This window comes from Macaca nemestrina, chromosome X (genome assembly GCF_043159975.1).
Source record: "Macaca nemestrina isolate mMacNem1 chromosome X, mMacNem.hap1, whole genome shotgun sequence".
Classification (NCBI taxonomy): Eukaryota; Metazoa; Chordata; class Mammalia; order Primates; family Cercopithecidae; genus Macaca; species Macaca nemestrina.
Window position 1 is genome coordinate 6052387 of NC_092145.1, and position 24102 is coordinate 6076488.

At 47.3% G+C, this 24102-nt stretch overlaps 1 protein-coding gene across 3 annotated transcripts; it reads right to left on the reverse strand.

The window, feature by feature from the left end:
- Positions 1–2333: 2333 nt before the first annotated feature.
- LOC139360728 (melanoma-associated antigen 8-like) lies at positions 2334–5736 on the reverse strand. 3 transcript variants are annotated; one of them, XM_071088609.1, is made up of 4 exons: positions 5603–5619; positions 3734–3842; positions 3530–3591; positions 2334–3454 (listed from the first exon to the last, which is right to left on the reverse strand). In XM_071088609.1, exon 4 carries the CDS (start codon positions 3389–3391, stop codon positions 2456–2458), a length of 936 nt encoding a protein of 311 aa, XP_070944710.1. In that variant the 5' UTR covers positions 3392–3454; positions 3530–3591; positions 3734–3842; positions 5603–5619; the 3' UTR covers positions 2334–2455. The 3 variants fall into 3 exon arrangements, with proteins under 3 accessions (XP_070944710.1, XP_070944709.1, XP_070944711.1); XM_071088608.1 differs by lacking the exon at positions 3734–3842 and having other exon boundaries at positions 5603–5736; XM_071088610.1 differs by lacking the exons at positions 3734–3842; positions 5603–5619 and adding an exon at positions 4661–5172.
- Positions 5737–24102: the final 18366 nt, after the last annotated feature.

Below are 24102 nucleotides of genomic sequence, written 5' to 3' on the forward strand. Positions count from 1 at the left end.
TCAGTCATCTCCCAAACCTCTAGTCAAAAGCCCTAGCTGAGATTCTAGCTGATAGCCAGCACCAGCTGCTAGCAATGTGAATAAGCAATGTGAATAAGCTATCTTAGACATCTATCTCAATCAAGCCTTGGGATGACCACAGTTTCAGGTTGACATCCACCTCAACTGCAGAATCAATCCCACATGATAATTGCTTAGCCAAACCCTTGTCAAATTTCTGGCCCATAAAAATCGCAAGCAAAATAGAATGGTTTATGTAAGTCGCTTAATTTTTTCCACAATTTGTTACATAGTGATAATAATTGGAAAACAAGCTAAGAAATCAACCGATAAGAGGCATGTTTTTCTGTCTTCCAGTACCACTCCCTCTATGGCCATGTGAGCAGAACAAGTGGAATAGAAAGGAAGATGCCTTGAAAGAGAAAGAGATCTTCAGTTTACCCTCTCCTATTGTCTGGATGAAATATTCCTATAGAAGGAAGATCTACACCTCAGCCAAAAGTGTGCTTTAAAGCATGTGGCTTATGAGCTATTAAACTGATGGAAAAATTGGGTATTACATTCGCTTGTGCCTTTAGTAATCCAAACATGTGTTATCATCAAGTGTTTACTATGTGTTTAATGCTCTGATAGGCACTTTGGGAAATATAAAGAAATAATATAAAAGATGTCTTTTTATTCAAGGAGTTTACAAACTTCTCAGCATTATATATTTTTTTGCCATTTGATTTAAACAGTGCATTTGAAACATGTTACGGTACTGGAATTCCATAAACAAAATTTAGTTTAACATTCAAGCCTCTCACTGTCTATTCCAGCAAAACTGAAACCGTTGTGCCCAGACAGACATGCTGGCTGGGAGAGTACTTGTCCCTTGTGCCTTTGACAGAGGAGCCAAGATGTGGATGAGCCCTTGTAGGCTCTCCCATAACATCTTTCACAGTAGGTCCTCAACAGAAAGCACCCAACAACTTCCAGGGGCCCCAACACACGCCACCCACATTCTGTTTGATTCTCATTGTCACCTTCTTTTGACCTGCTTTTAGTACTTTGTCCCCAGAGTCCTTCCTTTTGTCACCTGAGAGACATGACGAAGTGGTGAGAAATGAACTACTGCTCAGGAAGTGGGCCTCAGGCCGGGAGGAGTGGGAACAGCATGGGCTCCAGGGGAATCAGACTAGATATCTGGTTCCAGTCCTGTTACTTACTACCCTTGTGATCCTGGGACACTCTCAAGCCCTGTGAGCCTCAGATTCTTCATCCATGAAGCTTGACCAATAGGACTGTTGGAGTGTATGTAATGTAAGTGATGCACCTGGCTCCAGTCCTAACACAAATAGGAAGTTTACGGAATGGCAGATGGCTTTTATTTCTATTATTTGACCCCAGATCCTAGTATTCTGGGATTTTATTGTTGTTGTGGTTCTCCGGGACTTCTCAGAAAATATGCAACCTAATAGGACATGGAACAATTACTCAGCCAAAAAAAAGGAAGTTTTGCTAATGCATTTCACTTAGTTTACCCTCTCACAGGGTATACTTCAAAATTTCAGTGTGCGAAACTCTCCCCCAACTGGGATGCAACTCAAAGCTCTTAGAATAAAGTCCTTCCTTCTCTCTCAGCTTCTTTTACATCCAAACCACATTTTTCATTGATTATATCATGACCCAAAATCTTTCCCTTGTTATAATTGGCCAAATTGCACTTCAGATAAGCTGGTTAGAATGTCCCTTTAATAGAGTCAGCTCAGGCTATCACAACCAGGAAGAAAAGCACCTGGCCAGTGGCATCTGAGCCTCACATCCCAGCAGATTCATGCTTATCTCTCAGGAAACCCTTGCATAGGATGGATATCCATCACCAACCTCGTGTGCTGTGTTGAATCACACTGAGACAAGCGTGTAGGACACCTCCCATTCCTGCCCCAGGAAGAGATGACTCTCTGTTTCCTCCACCATCCAAAAGGAACTGCTGAGCAATTTTCCTTTCCAAGCTTTTCTCTTGTCCTCTGAGAATCTGGCTCTGCCCCCACCCATTTCACTAGAATCAGCTCACCCAAAAGGCACTGTAGTTTCCCAAAGCCCAAAAGGCCTTGGCTCAGGGCATGTACACTCCACCACTCTCACCTGTTGCCTCACACCCTCACCCCTCTCTTATATTTCCTTCAGATCTTAGGGGACACCTGGCCAGCTTAGTTATATGAATACAGATCCTAGACTCAACCACCATAAGGTTAGGGCTGGGCCTGGCTTACTTTAGCATCTCCAATACTAACCCAGGGTCTTCCAAATAGCAGAAACTCAATGAATGTTTCAGGAAAACATGAGCCAGTGACCAAGGGGACTTCTTTATTCATATTTAATTATATCACATTCTCAAGCCAAGCAAATTCAGGTACACATATGCATTTTTTAACTATACGGTGTACAGTAAGCGGTACAAGGAAGGCAAGAGTTAGCTACTGTTTGATTGGGATGGGTAGGAAATGCGAACTCTTGCATTAACCCTGGCCACATGCTCCAGGACTTTCACATAGCTGGTTTCAGCGAGGGCCCTTGGACCCCACAGGAACTCGTAGCGCACAGGATCACTGCCGGGCACCTGGTGGTACTCCAGGTAGTTTTCCTGCACCCAATCTTGGGTGAGCAGCTTCCTGAGCTCCCAATAGGCGCTGTGCTCCCTCCCATCATACAGCCCCATCACACTCAACGCTTCCCAGATTGCCTCCTCTGGGGCGCAGCTGCCCTCCATTACGATCATGCCCAGGACGATTATCAGGAGGCCGGTCTTGGGCGTGCTCTGATCGTCACCCAGCAGGCCGTCATAGGAGAGGCCCAGGCAGGTGACAAGGACGTAGCAGTGGCCGGCGGGGTCCACTTCCTTCACGTCAATGCCAAAGATCACCTGCATGCACTCAGAGGCTTTGCTGAAGATCTCAGGAAAGTGGTTCTTGTAATTTTTGATGACACTCTCCAGCATTTCTGCCTTTGTGACCGGCTCCTTAATTTGATATTTGCGGAGCAGGAAATGAACTAACTCAGCCACTTTCTCATCAAGTGCTTCCCGGAAAAGGGACTCCAGGTGAGCTGGGTCTGGGGAGGTGCTTGGCCCCTCCTCTTCATTGCTGCTGGAAACCTCATTGGATTGGCTCCATAGAGTGTCGTCGGTGACGGTCAGGGAAGAGGAGGCACCCCGAGGACTCTGGGCAGGACTCAGTGACCCAGAATCAGGCACCTCCTCCAGGGTTCCCACGATCAGAGTAGAGGAGGAGGATGCAGCCTTCTGCTCCTCAGTTGTGGGAATCTGCACATCCATAAGCCCCGGTGCATCTCCTTGGGCCTGACGGCCTTCCTCAGCCTTGCAGGACTGACGCTTCTGCCGAAGAAGCATGATGACTCAGGTCAGGGCAGCAGGCGAGTGTGGGCCGGAGCTGGGCAATTGAGACCCACAGGCCTGGGGAGAGAGGAAGCGTGTGAGAGGCCTCAGCTGGGTACCACACCCTGGATGCCCTAACAAAGGCCTACTTACAGGTCTCCTTCAGTGCTCCTCTGGGGCCTCCCGACCTCCCGGCTGGCCTGTTCCCTGCGAACCTGAAAGAGGAATTGAGAGGGCATCTCAGGGTGCAGCCTCTGGGCAAAGGCTATGGCTCCAGGACTGACAGAAGGGCTGGTAGAGCCAGGAACTGTGGGGTTCCTGTTGTTTTGATGCTAGAGGGGCCTCTAGTATACATACAGGGGAAACACCACCTCAGCTTGACTGCTGGTACTGCCTGGACCTCTTATGCTCTGTGACTAAAGATACTGCCTCAGACCAAGGCCTCACAGCCTGGTTTCTGGAGCTCCTAGAAGATAAATCGAGGGGGAACTCAGGCTGCAGACTACAAGCACAGCCCCAGCACCCCAGTGCTGTCAGGAGGTTGAGCCTGACTCTGTGAACTCCCCACTATTTTGTGTGGATGGTCCTTTCTGTGCTCACTCAGGGCCCTCATCTTTCTCCTGGCAGGGCCCGGATCTGGCCCTTTTCCTGCCTGAGGAACTTTCAGATCAAGGGTTCACATCCCTGATATGGAAGAGAAGGACGTAAAGGGACCCACATCTGGCCCCATGTGCCCAAGGCCTCCTGGGGAAAAAGCAATAGCTACAGAAAGTACATTGGGGTCCATGTGTCCTGCCCTAGGGTGAGAAAACAGCAATAGCTACACAAAATACATTGGGGCCCATGTGTCCAAACGTGAGGATCCTGGTTGGTCCTCATCTTCCTGAGTTTCCCCAACTTCCTGCCCATAGCACAGGTGAGATTGCCACTTAGGACCACCCTTGATCGGGTTTCCCCACAGATAATAACCAAAGTTAGCTAGACTTTGTGGGGTCCCTTCTTTCTAGGCCAGGAGTACCCCCAGTCATCACAAAGGGTACACACGTTGGCTCCTGCAGATGTTGTGATCCTGTCCCTCTGTTGAACAGGTGTGGCTCCCTGTGCTAACCTGTGAGTGACACTGGGACCATGGTTCTCACCCTCCTGAGACTGCCCATCCCCAACCATGTGGCAGAAATGAGAGCGTGCCACATGTTACCCATGCCTGAGGCCTCCTAGGACTGAGAACCGAAGTCAGGCTCCACAAGTTCCCTTTTTCTTTGGGCTGTGTAGGTACCTTCTTACCTTCAGTCTTCACCAACCTTTCTCCCTTTGACTCCAGGCAGACCCTGGATTCCTCCCTGTGCTGACCAGGTGTGGCTCCCTCTGCTGAGCTGAGGACACCCTTCAGACCCAGGTTGCCACCTCCCTGAGACCCCGGAGGCAGAAGTAAGGGGAGCACTACACGGGCACCCCTGCATAGGATTTCCAAGGCTGACAGAAGTAGGTTTCATGGGGGCTTTCTCTGTCTGGATGTCATCCAGGTATTCATATTTACTCCATGCAAGGCATGGTCCTTTCCTTCCTGCTGAACCACGGATGTGTCTTGCAGCTCCCTGAGGCCCCCGACTGGGGAGTGGGGGAGCACATCCCTTCCCCACAGTCTTATCCGCGGTGCCCCAGCCTGAGAGCAGGGGCAGGTTTCCTGAGGCCAAATGTGGAGGCGCCTGAGTCTCAGACAGGGGTAAGGTGAGTCCCCTGTCCTGGGGTTCCTGGTCCTCTCAGGTCTCCCTCATCTCCCAGTACGGCCTGGGCCGTCCCTCTGCTCCTCTGAAGCCGTGCTCATGATACCAAGCCGCTTCCCTGCATCAGTCCCCTATGCGGACATCAGAATCAGTGTGCCCGGCCGCCATGTCCGGCCGCCATGCCCAGCCACTGTGCCCAGGGCTTCCCAGGGCTGACAGCAGAGGCAGAGAGGTGTTCTGTGGGGCCTCAGCCCTCCCTCAGGGTCCTGATCTTGATGTCTGGTAGAACCTGGGCCCTGCCCTCTCCTAACCAGCCCTGCCCTGGTCACACCAAGCTCTGACTCCAGAGTCCCCTGGGGCTTGAGCCAGAGGTGGTGAGGGGTGGCCCAGCCTGAGAAGTCCGCCCCCGAGTGGTCCAGGGCCGGCAGCAGGGGCGGCGCTGGATTACTGAGGGTCCTCTGTCTGGGGCGGGGGCCTCCTCAGTCCCCCCTCAGCGTCTCACCTCGCCTCCTCACAGAGTCTGGGCCCGCTTCCCTCAGCCGATCGCAAGCGAACCCTTCAGAAGCAGGGCCTCGCTTCTCTCTGATCCATGCGGCCGCGTCGTCAGCGGCGTCACAAGCGGCCACCCGGGGCTCACCTGGGCTGACGGCAAGGGTGGAGCCGGATTCTAGCGCGGGGCAGGGAGGGGCGGCTCAGTCATTCCTCAAGGTTCTCACCTGGAGATCTGGGACAGCCTGGAGCCCCGCCCTCTGCTGATGGGGTCTGCACCCCTCAGACCCAGGTTCTGACCCCGAGTCTCCTGAGGTGGCAGTAGGGGGAAGGGTGTGGTGGGGGGACAAGGCTGCTGGGGTCTTTCAGGGCTGACATGAGGGGCTGAGCTGAATTCTGTGGCCCCCCCTATGGGGTGTGGGTGAACCCTCAGTCTTCACTCAGGAGGGTCCTCTTCCCGAATCCTGCTTTTAGGAAATACTCTATTTCTGTCACCTCTGAGCATTTGCACAACTGCACCCCTTACAGAGAATGGCTGCGGGTCCCAGGCTAGACGCTCCCTGCGGGGTTGCAGCACTCACGATTCTAGTGACCTCTGGGAGAAGACACACACCTTCCCACGGAGGCTCTTCCCCAGCCAGAGGTCGACCTTTCAAACCTTTGTGTACTAAATGACTTATTGTTACACTGAAGAGGCTGAGCAGCTGCAAGAAATTTGCGGAGGTCCTGAGCTTTGAAGTTATCTAACCATTCCTAGTCCACTTCAGTGATTTTCGTATTTTAACCCTCATTCCTATAGTAAGGAAGAAATTTTTCATCTATGCCAATTGTGTATGTGCATTATATATGGTATATGTAGATCATATTTGTGTTTACATGCATAAGCACATACATGTATGTATATATGTTTATATTATATAGCTATATGTATTTATATGTATGTATCTTTACATATATTCATACATATATGTGTGTGGACTATATGTACTTATTTTATTAAACAATATCTACTAATACTATGTGTGATTCACTCATACTATTCTATTTCTAGTTCATTCTATATATTTAATTAAAGTAGTAATATTTTGGAAAGTCAGTCCTAACCTTCTCTTTGTCTCTAGTTGTTATTAGCAGAACTCTGGAGCCCTAGTCTCTCAATCAATCCAATTTTGCTGGTGTCCTGATATTACCTCGTGGCTACTGGCCTCGTGTTTTGAGGTGCAGACTCAGATTGTACATTGATGTGAGGTGGTCATTTAAAACTTTTCCTGCAACACACCCTGTCATCTGCAGTGGTTGCAGACCTCCTCAACTTCCCTGCCTCTCCACCTGCCCAGAACACAAGTACCAGTTCAACACAGTCTTCAATCTTCCCCAGGGTTTTCTCTGTTTCGTTGTTTAGACTTTGTTGCTGATATTGTTGTTTTATTTTTCTTTTTCCCTTCTATATTTTTCCACAGTTGATTTTGGGAGTAGAGCACAGCAGCCTGGGCTTGATTGTCACTTTGGCAGCTACAGGTAGGCATTCACTCTTTATTTAATTTAAGTGAGATTTACACCTTTGCCATATTCTGTTCCTCATCAGTGAACATCATATACTACTCCATTTATTTGGGAATTTTTTCTCTGAATCTGTCAGCAAACTTGTACAGTTGTTCTGTAAATGTCTTGCATATTTTGGTTAGGCTTCTTCTTCTTTATATTTTGGGTTTAAATGCTGTCGGGGATGGTGTATTTTTAATTTAATGTTCTAAGTTGCTTATGTGTGGCAAGTCTCTTGTATTCGCTGTAGTGGTCTTTGCATACTGTCTTCTGGAGTCTCTTATTCATTTGAACATTCCATGCGTCTCTTCCTTCGAATTTTCTTAATGGTCATATTGTGAAAAATACAATCTATTTCTTTTCAATCTTCATACCTCTTTTTCATCTTGATATCCATAGCTCTGACACTTTCTCCTTTTGATATCCATTGCAGCTATGAACGGTAGCAATGAAAGCATGTATCAGTGACTTGCCCCAGACCAGGACGGGAATGGTTCTAACATTTCACATTCAAGTATGTTTCCCGCCAATTTTAGAAAGTTAATGTGCCTTTGAATCTTAGGTTTGCTAAAAGTTTTTCATTGGAAATCGCATAAAATTTATTTCAGAGGCTTTTTCTGTATCCATTGACCTGACTGCTTTTTCTACTCTATCGTGTATGTAGAAAATTAAAATGGAAGTTTTCTATTGTTAAATAATATTTTTGTTCCTTGCATATGAGCTGCTTGTTCGTTTAGTCCACTGTTGTGTTGAATATACAATTATCCATTTAGGACATTTGCTGCAATATGAGTGAACACGTGGCTCACATGTTCTTTTTATAAAGGCTGGATGTCTTTATCTGCTTTTTCAGTGCAGGAGACGGAGCCCTGGAAAATGAGTAGAACAATTGCCACGGTTTGGGATTATTTGGAAGAGTTAAGATGGCAATTTGTTTTCCCTGACCACTTGGTGGAACTGACCCCCAAAACTGCCAGCCCTAGAACAACAGAGGGTGGATTGAGCTTTAAATACATTTTCAGTTTCTGGATGTACTGTAGGTTATATCCATTCACCACTTGGAAAAAGTCTTGATTGTAAATTACAAATAAGCTGAGATGGAGTCTCACTCTGTCGCTCAGGCTGTAGTACAGCGGTGCAATCCTGGCTCACTGCAAGCTCCGCCTCCTGGGTTCACCCCGTTGTCCTGCTTCAGCCTCCCGAATAGCTGGGACTACAAGAGCCCACCACCACACCTGGCTAACTTTTTAAATTTTTTTGTATTTTCAGTACTTTTAGTATTTTTGTATTTTTTGTATTTGTGTATTTTAGGGGTTTCACTGTGTTAGCCAGGATGGTCTCGATCTCCTGACCTCGTGATCCACCTGCCTCACCCTGCCAAAGTGCTGGGATTACAGGCGTGAGCCACTGTGCCCGGCCAATTTAATTTATTTCTTTATCTCACCCATTTTACCACTTTGTTCTTTCACATTAAAAAAGATACTTAATCCTCTGCTATGTTATGTCGTCCCGATTCAAATAAATAACATAGATTTCCCTACATAAATAAAAAACAATGCACTTACTTTTAACTATATAAAAAACAATAAGTCTGCCTACTGTCATACATGAAATGAATGTTGAAGTTCATTACAACATCCATTAAAAGGAACATTCGAACAACTCCAAAAGGAAACAAAGATAAACCTCCAAATCGCCCAAGAGAACAGGAACCAAGAGATGGTCTGCCTTGTATTCCCTCACACCCAACTTGTTCCCCACTGCTGAGAACGGTGACTGCTCTCTTCAAACACAGAGTGAAGAATGGGCCTCATGTAACAGGATAGGGAAGGTGGTGGATGTCGCTTTGGAACGTGCACTGGCCCAGGCCCTCCCCCAACCTGCTCCACTGGCCCTGGCTGCAACTCCTGCTCAGACTCCCTCTTTGTCCTCTCCCAAAGTCTCTTCATGCAGGGATGGGTAGGAAATGCTCTCTCTAGTACTGACCCTGGCTGCATACTCCAGGACTTTCACATAGCTGGTTTCAATGAGGGCCCTTGGACCCCACAGGAACTGGTAGCACGGGGGATCACTGCTGGGCACCTGGCGGTATTGCAGGTAGTTTTCCTGCACCCAATCTTGGGTGAGCAGCTTCCTCAGCTCCCCAGAGAAACTGTGCTCCATCTCATGATACACCTCCATCACACTCAATGCCTCCCAGATTGTCTCGTCAGGGGCACAGTGGCCCTCTGTTAAGATCATGGTCAAGACCATAACTCCGGGTGAGTGAGGTCTGGCGAGGTGGTTGGCCCCTCCTCTTCCCGGCTGCTGATGCCCTCACTGGATTGGCTCCATAGAGTATTGTCGCTGATGGTTAGGGAAGACGAGGAGCCCTGAGACTCAGGGGAGGACTGGGTGACCCAGCAGCAGGCACCTCCTCCAGGGTGCCTTCAACCAGAGTAGAGGAGGAGGCAGCCTCGTGCTCCTCAGTGGCGGAAGCCTGCGCACACACCAGGCCCAGAGCCCCCTCTCCTTGGGCCTCAAGGCCTTCCTCAGGCTTGCCGTGCTGACTCCTCTGCTCAGAAGACATGATGACTCTGGTCAGGGCAGCAGGCTAGACTGTGGGCAGGAGCTGGGCGATGGGGAGGAATCCACAGATCTGGGGAGAGAAGGAGCTTGTGAGGGGCCTCATTTGCGAACCACACCCTGGAAGCCCTAACAAAGCCTACTTACAGATCTTCTCCTTCGGTGCTCCTCTGGGGCCTCCTGGGGCTTCTGATCTCCTGGTCGGCCTGTCTGCTGAGAACCTGAAGGAGAAAGTGAGAGGGCACCTCAGGGTACAGCCGGCCAGCAGAGGCTGAGGCTGCAGGACTGACAGTAGGGAGGGTGAGGCTGGGCTCTCTGGAGTCCCTTGTGTTCTGGGGAGTGTGGGGCCCTTGTTGTCCATTCAGATCAGAACCTCGCCTTGACTGCTAACACTGCCTGTGACTCCTCTGCTCTGTGGCCTGAGGCCAATGCCTCAGACCAAGGCCTAACTGCCTGGTTCCTGGAGCTCCTAAAAGAGGAATCGAGGGACCCTCAGGGTGCAGACCGCAAGCACAGCCCCGGCTTTCCAGTGCTGTCAGGAGAGTTGGCCACACTCTGTGAGGTCCCTACTCTCATTGGGTTACATGGTCCCCTCTGTGCTCACTCACCTTTCTCCTGGAGGCGCCTCATCCTGCCCTTTTGCTGGCTCGAGAAACTCGGATAAAGAGTTCACAACCCTGATATGGAACAGAAGGGTATGAGGGGACCCACATCGGGCCACACGTGCCCAGGTCCACTGGGAGAGACAGCAAGAGATATCCAAATTCACTGGACACCATGTGTCCTGGGCGAGGAACCTGCTTGGTCCTCATGTTGACTCCTGGCAGAGTCTGGGGCCCTCCCTCTACTGACCTGAGTGCAGCCCCCTAAAGACCAAGGCATCCTCCTCCCTGACACTGAAGATCCCAGGATGAGAGAGGGTCCTCAGCTGACAGCCCTGCCTATGCTCTCTGGAGTGACATCAGGGGCAGGGAAGATTTCTGTGGGGCCCCCATTTGCGTTCTTGCCTGGGGTACCCTCAACCCTCCCTCAGGTTCCTCACCTGGACACCTGGCAGATCCTGGGACCACTGTGTCAGTCGATCAGATTGGGGTCCCTGTGTTGACCTGAGTCACCCTCTGAAAGCAAGGCCTGAGGGTGAGCCTCCCTGAGATCTAGAAACAGAAGTGAGGAGGCTCCACATCCCATCACCCTTGGGTGGGGTGTCCAGGGTTCACTCCGGGAGCTGGCCCCTTTGGTTCTGGGGTGAGGCTTCCAATGTCTTCTGGTGGGTTATTCATCTTTACTCCTCCTGGCATCTGCCCTTCCTCAACCCCCAAACTCCTGAGATGAGCAGCCATCTCCCCTTTACACCAACACCCCATGCTCCCAAGGGTTCCCCAACTTCCTATCTGTGGGACAAGTGAGATTGCCAATTAGGGACATTCCTGATCTGGTTGCCCCAGAGCTAAAAACAGGTGGCAGCCATAATCTGTGGGGTCCCTTCCTTCTGGGCCAGGGGTACCTCCAGTCCTCATGAAGGGGGCACTCCTTGGGTCCTGCTGATCCTGGGACCCCTCCCTCTGCTGGCCAGATGTGACTTCCTCTGTTGAACTGTAAGTGCCACTAATACCAAGGTGTTCACCTCCCTGAGACCTCCCACCTCCCGCCGTGTGGCAGAAAGGAGAGCATGCCACATGGTACCTATGCCTGGGGCCACCCGGGGCTGAGAACAGTGGAAGCCAGGTTCTGCAAGTTCCCTTCTTTTTCGAGGTGTGGAGGTACCTTCTTACCTTCAGTCCTCACCAACCTTCCTCGTCTTGACTCCTGGCAGACTCTGGACCCAACCTGTGCTGACCAGGTGTGGCTATCTCTGCTGAGCTGAGGACACCCCTCAGAGGGAGGCCCCCACCTCTCTGAGGCCTGGGAGGCAGAAGTGAAGGGGCGCTACACTGACATCCCTGAATGGGATTCCCAAGACGGACAAAAGGTGCATATTTCAGGAGTGCCTCCTGTGTCTGGGTGTACTATAGGTATTCAGATTTACTTCCGACAGGGCCTGGCCCTTTCCCTCCTGCTGAACTTTGGATGGGTCTTGTAGGTCAAGGCCACCATCTCCCTGGGATCCCTAACCAGGAAGTGGGGGCCAGGTCTGTTCCCCACAGTCCTGCCCGAGGCCCCCCAGGACTGAAGGAAGGGCAGGTTTCCTGCATCTGGGAAAGGAGCTCTGCTGAGTCTTCCCTCAGGGTCCTGAGACTCCTCCCTCTGCTAACCTGAGCCTCCACTCCTCATACCAAAGCCCTCTCCTCTTTGTCATCTCCAAGGCATAGGCAGGGATGTACCACATGCAGCCATCGTGCGTGGCACCTCCAAGGGCCGAGGTCCCCAATGATCTGGAGTCCAAGGTCTCCTGAGTCCTCCCTCTTTTTCCTCCCCTTGATCCTGGCAGTGCTGCGTCAGAGCTCCTCTCTGCGGACCTGAGTCTATCCGTCGGATTCCTGAGGCGGAATGAGGAGGTACCTTAGCCTGAGATGGGGGCGGGGTGGGCCCCCTGTCCTGTGGTGATTGTCCTTTAAGGCCTCCGTGCTCTCCTGGCAGGACCTGGGCCCTCCGTCTACTCCTCTGAGGTGGTGCTCATGATACCAAGCCCCTTCCCTCCATCAGCCCAGGATGTGGACAACAGCATCAATGTGCCTGGTCCCCATTTCCGGAGCTTCCCAGGGCTGACGGCAAAGACAGAGCTTCCCTCTCTGGGGCCTCAGCCCTCCCTCAGAATCCTGACCTTGAGGCCTGGCAGAGCCTGGCCCCTGCCCTCTCCTAACCAACCCTGCCCTGGTCAAACCAAGCTCTGACTCCAGAGTCCCCTGGGGCTTAAGGGGAGGAGTGGTGAAAGGTGGCCCAGCCTGAGGAGTCCGCCCTCAGGTGGTTTAGGGCTGGCAATGGGGGTGGTGCTGGATTATTTGGGGTCTTCTATCTGGGGTGGGGGCATCCTCAGTCCTCCCTCAGCGTCTCTCACCTTGCCTCCTCACACAGCCTGGGCCCGCTTCCCCCCAACAATCTCAAGCCTCCATCAGAACCAGACCCTCACTTCTCTGTGATCCCCAAGGCGCAAGTCACTGGCATCACATCCGGCCACCAAGATAGGGGATTCCCTGTGTTGACAGCAGGGGCGGGGCTGAATTCTGTCACGGTGAAGGGCAGAAGAGGGGATTTCGGGGGTCGGGTGGGGAGTGGACACATTTAGGGGTGTAGGTGTAGGAAGAGGTGTGGAGGTCAGAGAGGGTAGTGGGGGTGTGAGGGTCTGGGGGAGAGACTGCGGTGTGGGGGTGGGGGAGGGGTGTGGTAGTGGGGGAGGATGGGGTAGGGGTAGTGGGAGACTGCAGGTGGGGTTTGGGGAGCCCTCAGTCATCCCTCAGGGTCCTGAGCTTGATTCCTCGCATAGCCTGGATCCCTATCTTCTGCCGACGGTGTTGGCTCCCATCCGACCAAGGCTCTGACCTGAGTCCCCAGAGGTGGCAGTGGAAGGAAGGGAGTCCTTGGGCAAGGCTGCCGGGGTCTTCTAGGGCTGACAGGAGGGGCTGAGCTGGATTCTGTGGCCCCTCTATGTGGGGTGAGAGAACCCTTAGTCTTTACCCAGGAGGGTCCTCCTCCTGGCTCTTTGATGAAGTGATGGGTGGGAGATGCTCTGTTTCTGTCACCTCTGAGCATTTGCCCTGCTCCACCCCTTGCAGAGAATGGCTGCGGGTCTAAGGCCAGATGGTCCCTGGGGGCTGCAGTAACTGTGATTGTAGTGACCTCTAGGAGAAGACACACACCTTCCCACGGGGGTTCCTCCCCAGCCAGACCTAGACTTTGCAAAGCTTTTGTCCTAAAAGCTTTGTTTTTACACTGAAGAGGCTGAACGGCAGCAAGAGATTTGGGGAAGCCATGAGTTTTGAAGCTATCTATCATTTCATAGTCCAATTTAGTGATTTTCGTATTTTAATCCTCATTCATATAGTAAGAAATAGATTTTAAATCTTTGCAATTGTATGTGTACATTATATATGGTGTATGTAGATTATGTTTATATTTATGTGCATATACATAAACACATACATTTGTATATGTTTATATCATATATGTATATTTATATGTATGTATCTTTAGATATAGGCACATGTAGATATGTAGACTATATATATATATACACACACACACACATGCACACATATACATATTTCATTAAACACTATCCCCTCATAGTATGTGTGATTCACAAACACTATTCTACTTCTAGATCATTCTTTTTTTCCATGAAAATAATTTTTGGAAGGCCTGTCCTCTTCCACTAGGTTTGTTCCAGGTGGTTATTAACAAAACTCTGGAGTCAAAAATTCTCACTCAGTTCAAATTTCCTGATGTCCTGGTATTATCCCAGGGCCACTGGCATCATGTTTTGAGGTGCTGCCTCAGATTGTGCGATGATGTGGGGATGTCGGGTAGATTTTAATATCTTTCCTTCTACCCATCCCATAATATGCTGTCTATACAGACTACACACCTCCTCAATATCCTTTTGCCTTCCCCCACCCCAAACATGAATACCAGTTCAACACTGTCTTCAATCATCCCCGGAATTTTCTCTGTTTTCTTCAGATTTTTTTTTCTCTTATCTTTCTATATTTTTCCACGACTGATTTTGGGAGCAGAGCACAACAGCCTGAGCTTGACTTTCACTTAGGCAGCTACGAGAAAGGCACTTTGTATATAACTTAAGCAGGATTTACATCTTTACCATATTCTGTTCTCCATCAATGAATGTGGCATGTTACTCCATTAATTTTGGATTTTTTTCCCTGAATCTACCAGTAAACCTGTATGGTTGCCTCCATAAAGGTCATTTTGGTTAGGCTTCTTTTAATTTATATTTTGGATTTCAATGCTCTTGCAAATGGTATATTTTCTATTTTAGACACTAAGTTGCTTTTGTGTGACAATCCTCTTGTGTTGCTGTTGTCATCCTTTATATGATGTTTTCTGAAGTCTCTTATTCATTTGAACACTTCGTGTGTCTGTTCCCCTGAATTCTCTTGATAATTATATTGTCAAAATACTTTTGTTTTCAATCTTTATACCTCATGTATATTTTTCATGTCCACATTTTTGGTTCGTTTTTATTTTCGTATCCTCTGTACCTATGGAAGGCCATGGTGATAGTCTGTGTCGATGGTTGTCCCTGCTGTGAATGAGAATGCTTCTAACTTTTGAGATTTAAGTATGCTTCCTGCCGATTTTATGAAATGGAAGTTCCTTTTCATGTTAGTTTGCTGAAAGTTGTTAATTTGAAATCACATAGAATTTCGTTCAAAGTCTTTTCTGTACCCATTTACACGACGGAACTTTTTCTCTATCTTGTATGTAGGGAATTACAATTGCAACTTTTTCTAACGTGAAATAATATTTTTATTCCTGACATACAGGTTGCTTATGCATTTAGTCCACTGTTCTCTTGAATATGCGATTACATATTTAGGACATTTGCTATCTTATCAGTGAACAATTCACTCACGTGTTCTTTTCATGTGAGCTGAGGATGCATCTTTATCTGTTTTTTGAATCCAGGAGTCCTAGCCCGGGAGAATGAAGTGGACAATTGCTCATCTTTTTGGCTGCTTTGGAAGAGTTGAGATAAGTTGATGATAATTTCCCCTGACTATTTGTTAGAATTGGCCTCCAAAAGTGTCTGTTCCAGAACATTTGAGGGTGGCTTGAGCTTTGAATAAACTTTCAGGTGATGGATGTACCACTTGTTTTATCCCTTCACCCCTTGAAGGAAGTCTTGGTTGTTGATTTTGAATAAGCTGTTATATATGTTTGTGCACACAGTTTTGTCTATGGGAACCTACATTTTCAATTTAAACGAAATCTAGGAGTAGGATTGCTGAGTCTAATGGTAATTCTATGTTTCCCCGTGTAAGAAACAATCAAAAGGTCCTGCCGTGCAATGTAACAGTTTTCTTCTTTCCCAGCAATGAATGAGACTTCCACATCCTCTCCAGAGTCTGGTATTTTCAGGTCTTTGAATTTTATTCATTGTATTAGGTGTGTAGAGAAATCGTACTGCTCTTCATATTTGCATTTTCATTGAATAATTACAATGATTATCATTTTTATATCTTCTGTTCCAGTCACAGAAGAATCCATTTTCCAAGTATTTCTGCTTCCTTGTATTGAGGAAAAGTATTAGAATCCTAGATGTTCGTGCTAGGAATGCTCATCATTCCTTGGGAGATGTTGCTTCTTGCTCTCTCATTTACAGAACAAAGAAATATATGCGTGTTTATTTACCTGCTTATTAGTGTTTATGTGTGCACCCTCTGTATGTTTATGAAGTTGAACATGAGTATTTCCTGATGTCCATGACACTACTCTAATACCACAAGGAGCTTTTAGTCTCCTTCCTTTGTTTATCTGTAAGTATCTACCTCAACAGTGAGAAAGCTACTTCCCACCAACCTTCATCTATATAATTAGTTGGTCTATGGGGATAGATAGACAGATAGATAGATAGATAGATAGATAGATAGATAGATAGATAGATAATTATTCTGTTGTCACATTGCTGTAAAGAACTACCCGAGACTGTGTAATTTACCAAGAAAAGAGGTTTAGTTGAGTCACAGTTCTGCAGGCTGTACAGGGAGTATGGTTGTGGAGACCTCAAGAAACTTACAATCATGACGAAAGGTGGAAGGGAAGCAGGCACAGCTTCAGTTGGAGTAGGAGAGAGAGAGATAGCAAAGAGGGGATAGTTTCACACTTTTAAACAACCACATCTTGTGAGAACTCAATCAACTCCTTGAGAACAGCAAAGAGGAAGCTCCCCCCCACCCCAACATGATCCAATCACCTCCCACCAGGCCTCTCCTCCAACACTGAGAATTATAATTCGACATGGGATTTGAGTGGGGACACGGAGCCAAACCATATCATTCCACCCCTGGCCCCTCCCAAATCTCATGTCTTTTCTTACATGTTCTTACACAACCAAGCCTTCACAACAGTCCCCCAGAGTCTGACCTCATTCCAGCATTAACTCAAAAGTCCAAGTCGAAAGTCTCATCTGAGACAAGGCAAGTCACTTCTGCCTATGAGCCTGTACGATAACAAGCAAGTTAGTTCCTTCCAAGATACAGTGAAGGTATAGGCATTGAGTAAATGCTCCCGTTCCAAATGGGAGAAATTGGCCAAAACAAAAGGGCTACAGGCAAGTTTGAAACCCAACAGGGCAGTCATTAAATCTTAAAGCTTCAAAAATAATCTCCATTGATGTTATATCTAGCAATCAGACCACACTGATGCAAGAGGTGGGCTCCCAAGACCTTGGGCATCTCTGCCCATTTGGCTCTGCAGGGTACAGTCCCCTCAGCTATTTTTTAAATTGCTTCCTTTTAAGCATTCTCTGTAGATTTTAGATACTTGTTATTGTTTAATTTTAAGCTTTCTGTAAAGATTTTAGATATGAGCCTTCTGTCAGATGTATGCCTTGCAAATATTTTCTCATAGTCTGTAGCTTGCCTTTTCTTTTTCTTAATAGTGTCTTTTGCAGAGCAATTTTCTTTTTCTTTCAGAAAGTGCACCTTTTCCGTTTTGTGTTCTGTGGGCCATGTTTGTGATGTTGTATCTAAACACCCATCTCCAACATCAAGGTCATGTGCATGTTCCCTTGTGTCTTCTTCCAGAAGTTTTAAAATCCTGTATTTTATATTTGGGTTTATGACCTATTTTGAGTTAATTCTTTGGGAAAGGTGTGAGGCTCTCCCTAGGTTCATTTCAGTGTGTATTGGCATTCATTTTGTCAGGTGCCATTTGTTGAAAAAACTACAATTTATCCACATGACAGCCTGTGCACTTTTGTCAAAAATCAGTTGACAATGTTTGTGTGGGTCTATTTTGGGGTTTTATTTTGTTCCGTCGATGTGTGTCTATTCCTCCACCAATACCCATATTTTCTTGATTAGTGTCGCTTTACAGAAGAAGTGCATACCAAAGCTAACATCAATCATGAGAAGTCGTATTTCTGGTAATTTCCTTTGACATGATGTAATGAGAATGGGGTTTTACATCTGAGATCTTCCTCTGAGAGCTCATACCTCCAATGCTAATCATGAGAAAAGAGATAAGACAAATCTCACTGGATGGACTTTATGCAGAAGACCTAATCAATACTCCTCAATGCTGTTAAGGTCATCAGAAACAAGAAAAACCTCAGAAACTGTCACTACGAAGACAAGATGAAGGACACGGGATTACCAAATGTCATGAAGTATCGTCGATGGGATCTTGAAACAGCACAAGAACATTTGGTATAACTGAGGATACTTGAATAAAGTATGGACTTAATAACAATGTATCAGTATTGATTCATTAATGGGGACAAATATAGATGCTAATGTAAGATGTTAATAATAGGGAAACTAAACGTGAAGTGTATGGAAATTCTCTGTATCCTGTTTGCAATAATTCTGTAAATCTAACGCTGTTCTGAAATCTAAAAGTTTATTTTAAAATGACACTTGGATGTCATTAGGAGTGCGAGCCGGGCACAGTCGCTCATGCCTGCATTCCCAGCACTTTTGGAGGCAGAGGCATGTGAATCGCCTGAGGTCAGGAGTTTGAGACAAGCCTGCCCAACATGGTGAAACCCCACTACTAATGAAAATACAAAAATTAGCCGGGTGTGGTGGTGGGTGCCTGAAATCCCAGCTACTTGAGAGGCTGAGGCAGGAGAATTGCTTGAACCCAGGAGGCAGAAGTTGCAGCGAGCCAAGATTGTGCCGTTGCACTCCATCCTGGGGGACAGAGCAAGACTCCATCTCAAAAAAAAAAAAAAAAAAAAAAAAGGAAGAAGTGCAACCACTCCTTACTTGGTGACTATCGGCAATCCACTGGAAATCATTAAGCTTTTTTCTGCCCTTCCTTTGTATTTCAAAAATTCACAATAGTTACGGTAGTTGAGGGAGAAGTCTTCCTCACTGAAACATTGCAGCTGAGGATGGTAAAGGCTATGTTTCAGAAAAAAACCAAAACCAAACCAAACCCAATATCTGCAACTCCCAGTGAGACACTTGCTGCAGGATGAATGAAACGCTTTGGTTCAAGGTCAATGAGGCATCCTACAAGAGAGGAATGAGACTGTCATCACCTGAACCCACCTGTCAGTGTCAATAAGCTCAAGAGTGAAACAACCAGAAATCATGTGCCTCATGCTAGGATGCAGTAGGAGACAGGAAACCAACAATGAAGTATTTTCATCAGAAAAGAGTGAGACCTACCTCAAATCTAGATATGAACCTAAAGCCAGATAATCAGAATCCATGGAAAGGAGCAAGAGTTAAATGACACAATGAGGCAGCAGACAGACAAATGAGTAGTGGGGAGACATGCTGTAGGTCCACTGATCAGTCAGCTGCAACAAGTCAATAGAATGGAAAAGGACGGTGGGATGCAGGAGGGCATTGTGGGCCATAGGTCTGCTAGAGACTAAAAGAGACCCAAATGTATGAACTAATGCTGAACACCCATACACTTTAAGCCCCTCAGAATGTCCTCTCAGAGGTATGTACTAGTGGAAAGGCACACATTCATTCAACAGAAGATGTGTATAAGAACACCCTTAGGAGCGTGCTAGAAACAACCCCCATGTTCATCACCATGAGCATGGGGAAATACGTTGGAGCTCATACAAAGGAATACTACACAGCCCTGAGCGTGAAAAAGCTATGGCTACATCCATAACGTGGAAGAAGACCACGAACCTAAAAAGTAGCCAATGCAGAGAATATCAGTTCCATAATTCCATTTAGGTGGAGATCAAAAGAGGCAATACTACTCTACGGCACTGAAGTCAGGATAGTGGCTACCTTGGGAGACAGAGGCTGGGAGGGAAATGAGGGGAAATTCTCATGGCAGATGTTTTTTGTGTGGTGAGTGATGGGCTCTCCAAGGATGTTCATGGGTGAAAATTAAAGAGCTCTACATTTATGATCTGTGCACTCGTTAAGCAGAGGGAGAGAGGATTAAGAGACACGAACAAAAGCAGTGCATAAACCTAGTGGGTTTGGATCAGAATCCCGAAAGACCCGACTCCGTAGGCCATAATGCCAAATGCTGAAAGCCCATAATGTCAATCTCTGACATCTAATTTCGAAATGATCAATACCCCTAAGCAGAAAATAGGGAGGGTTAATAAGGAATGCTCATTTCGTGTATCATAGAATTTCTAAAAGAGCAGCGCCAAATAGAAAATGAATGTGAGATATCCTTCAAGGACACACATGTCCTAAAAGAAAAAACAGCAGGTACATGTGACGCAAAACTTCAACATATAGTTAACGACTGTGAAATTCAGCCAGCTCTTAAGGACTATCTCCATCCAATTGCCTATATCTTCACCTGTAGTGCCTCTTTTCTCAGAATTTTCTAGTTTCTTTTTCCTGTTTGTGTATTTTCACGGTGTTGAAGTGTCAGCATTATTTTTAACCACTCACTATGCTATTCCTTTCTTTGCATTATTTCCAATACTGGAGGTATAAATTGTGTGGAGACTTTGAGAGAGTTCTAATTTGTTTTATGCATTTTTCAGATTTGACTCCACAAACGTACATTATCCCACTGTTAACTCTGTGTGCAAGCACTGTGCACGCATGTATAAACATCGACACTTGCTCAATAAATGAAGAGATGTCCTTTTTTAAATCTTCATTCGTGAAAGAAAAAATTTCTCATGATCGTGGCTCCTTGGGTGAAACTATATGCAGTGTGATCTGTCAAGGTTTTTCATAGATGTCTTAGGATGACTTAGCTTCTGGTCACAGTATTTCATATGACTGCAGTTATGAAGAAGGCTGCACACAATTACTAACCTTAGGAATATTTGTTCATATATTTTCCTTTTTGACCTATTGGAGTTGGTCCACAGGAGATCATTGGGCCACCCAGTCAGCAGGGAGAGATGGGGAGGAGTCAGGGCAGGTTTATGGGGGTGCAGGCCCCACGCCGGGACAGGAGTGCAGCCTCTGGAGGGCGGAAGGGACCTGCATCATCCATGTACAAGTGGAAGCTTCTCCATCCTCACTCACTCTGTTCTAAACCCAACGTCTCCAGCAGAGCCCTCATCTGAATTTCAGAAAGGGTGGTGTCCTAATGGGGTTGGGGAGAGGCCAGGTGGGCCAGGTCCAGTGACAGTCTCTCACTGGCTTCCTTGCAGGCCTCAGCCATGTGGCATGGGGCATCGGGCATTGGGTAACTGTTGATGAGAGCGGCCCTCCCCTGGTCATGGGGAACACAGCGAGGCCAGGGCGAGGGCAGGGCTCTGTGAAATGTGACTGCTGCTGGTTATAAGCTGAGTCAATCATGCGCCTTCTGTGTGCCTCGATTCTTCATTTGTCAAATGGACATGTAATAGTACAAAGTAAGAGCATTGTTGTGAGTTTGTACCTGAGGTCACCCGCGTGTAAAATGCCTGGCCCAAATGATGTGGTGAATAGGAAGTAGCTTTGTTTACTGTGTGTCTAAGTTTTAACTTCCCCCCGTATTTTAACATTTCTAAACCTATATATGTCTTATGATCCACATGCACATTGGTTAATGCATTTATTTTCTTTTTCTCCTGAAAATCTGCCATCACGGGTAAATCATCTCACATCTCAGACCTGTGCAGGCATGGTGGAACTTGTTCTAGTCCTGCCTGGGACGACAGCCAGGGCTATTGAACCAGACCCAGGATCAATACATGTGTCTGTGGGAGTCGGCCCTGGGGGAGTCTTCCAAGACATTCTCCAGGCTCACCCTGCCTGTATCCATCCCCACAGCTCAGAGCTCTGAGAGGAGAGTCCTCCGCCTGGACACTGTGGATGCCCCCACTTTGCTTGTCCTCAACCTTTCAGGTGCATGTTTCTAAGGAGGGCTGAAGCCACATTGCAAATTCTTCTGCCACAGCTTAGACATGCAGGGCAGCCCTCTACATGGCTATTTGCAACACAGTCTTGCCCACACAGTTGTTTTCACGGTTTGAAACAGCCTGCAGTTACCTATTTGGTAGCTGCAAATCTCTCTTGAACCTATGATCGTTCCCATTTTCTTTTCTGTATTACCTTCCAGAAAGCAGCCAGAAGAGGAATTATGTCCCCAGGACATGAGTATATGCTGAATCGTGGCTCAGAACTTGTTGATTGCATGGACATCAACTCCTCAGATGTCTCAGGCCTTCCTTTCTTCTTTGTCAGCCACTGCACTCCTCTTTTTCACACACTCAGGCATCTGCCACACCAGGTGCGCTTCACCCTGCTTGGTTCAGGGTTTACTGGGTGCCAGGCAGCTGCTGTGCTAAGTGCTCTGCTGGTCTGTGTCATTTTCTGTGTGCAAGCCTCCCTTGGGTGGTTGGTAGGAATGAGCCCATCTCTGTAATGAGCTAACCTTTGCAATGGTGGGATTGAGCCATGACCCTGGTTCCACAGTGAGGAAGCAGAGGACCAGAAATAGGCCCACAAGGTCAGACCCTCGGACCTGCAACCTCACTCATTTAGAATGGGTATTCTAATGACCTGTGCAGAGGAGTTTGCCTTTCTACACGGAAAAGTGCTGAAGAAAGCAGAAACAGCAAGCAAAGAGCAGACTGCTCATTTCCAAGTTCCTTTCCATTTAGGGTTCAAGCAGAGCGCATCTCTTGATTATGCTGAGTCATATTGATTGGCATCTTCTGAAATTTTTTAACCGGCCCCCGTGAAAGTTCAGTTTCATTTCATGACACTTAGCATGAGTGACCCCATTCTGGTTTTATGATCTTCCGGGGCCTATTTCAGGAAGCTAGCCTGGCACAATGGCCTCCCATTAATTTTGTTTCACAGTCTCCTTTCCTTTGGGTCATGACCAAATCGTAGGACATGAATGCTACAGTTAGTCACCATCAGTTTTGGGTTTATGGAGTTAACACGCCATTCATATGTTACAGTGTCCTTGTTACCATGTGTTTCTTGGAGCTTTCATCATTCCAGCTGCAGACAGACCATATGGCATTCAGCAGACGGCTGCATGGAGATTAATAAGCCTTTTTGAGAGGATGCAGTGAACCAGGGGGACTACTCTTATGACTGTCAGGAGGATAATACCCATAGTTTGGAGTATGCCCTTGTAATGGGAATGGCAGAGCGGAGGTTGCTGCCTAGGAAGTTGAAGTAGAACAGTACACTCAACTGGCTCAAGCCTGTGGGCAGAGTTAAAAATTTAGAGGCATCTCTCCCCGCTTTTCCTTCAAAATCCTTTTCTTTGAAAGGACCATTCAGACTTTTGACTGTGAACCTACCTGACCCGTTCCCTATTCCTGTATATTTATATGTTCTCTCTCTCTCTCTCTCCTCTCTCTCTCTCTACCTGCCTGATTATTTGGCTCTTCGTTCCTGCCTCACATGATCAGGGAATGGAGAACTGTCCTCCCAACTCTTTGAACTCTCTCTTCCCAGGATCAGTAAGTAACAAGTCTTTGAATTTATTTTGTGTTGTGGAGGTGATTTGAAGTTGTGCCTTTCACCTGAACATCAAATGGCAACCAAGGTCAGACTTTATCTGGGATGCTGGGGGATGGAGAGAATTTCAAACTCCAAGCGCCGGAATGGTGGTCACAGGCAGGCATAAGCTGGACACAGATCAGACAAGAAGCACAAGGACATCTGCCAGAGTAAACAAGTTTCCCATATGAGGGGCCACGTGATCACTGGTCGGTTGGACAACTGGATATTAGGCTGTCTGCCAGGCACAAGAATTACCCTATGGAAAGCATGCTGGAAAAACTTGCCATCAGCTCCCCTCCATTTCCAGTTAGGTCGGCCTTTCCAGATACTCTGGTACTAGAATCTCAGGTTGGCTGGGGGCTCTGAAAACAGCCCCTTAGGCAGGCTTCCCATGAGCTAAACCAACTGAAATTGAACAGACCAAAGAATGAGCCAGATGAGGAATCTACCCATTCTAACTAACCAGCCTGTTTGTCTTATTCATCCACATACAACAGAAAGTGTCAGCAGCTGCACAGAGTCCTCCCTGTTGCTGCATGGATGCTGTCTTGAGGCTGGCGGTGACATGGTATTTAACTTGTTTCATGACCAGCTGATCCTAATACAGATATCTTATTTTTAGGTGGTGAGTGCTCCAATCGCTCCTGAGTGCCCAAACTGGAGCCACCAGTCAGTCCTGGCTATGACTCTGAGCTTCTCTTGACTAACGTAACCAGTGAATCTCTCCTACCGAAGCATACAAGCAAAAGAAACCGGAGAACCCAGATCCCTGCAAATTTCCCAAAACCAGAGTCACACACTGCCTGTGATCATCTGCTCCCTCCGTCAGTTACCTTTAAAACTACACGTCTTGTCAGTGACTTGTCAGCTCCCACAA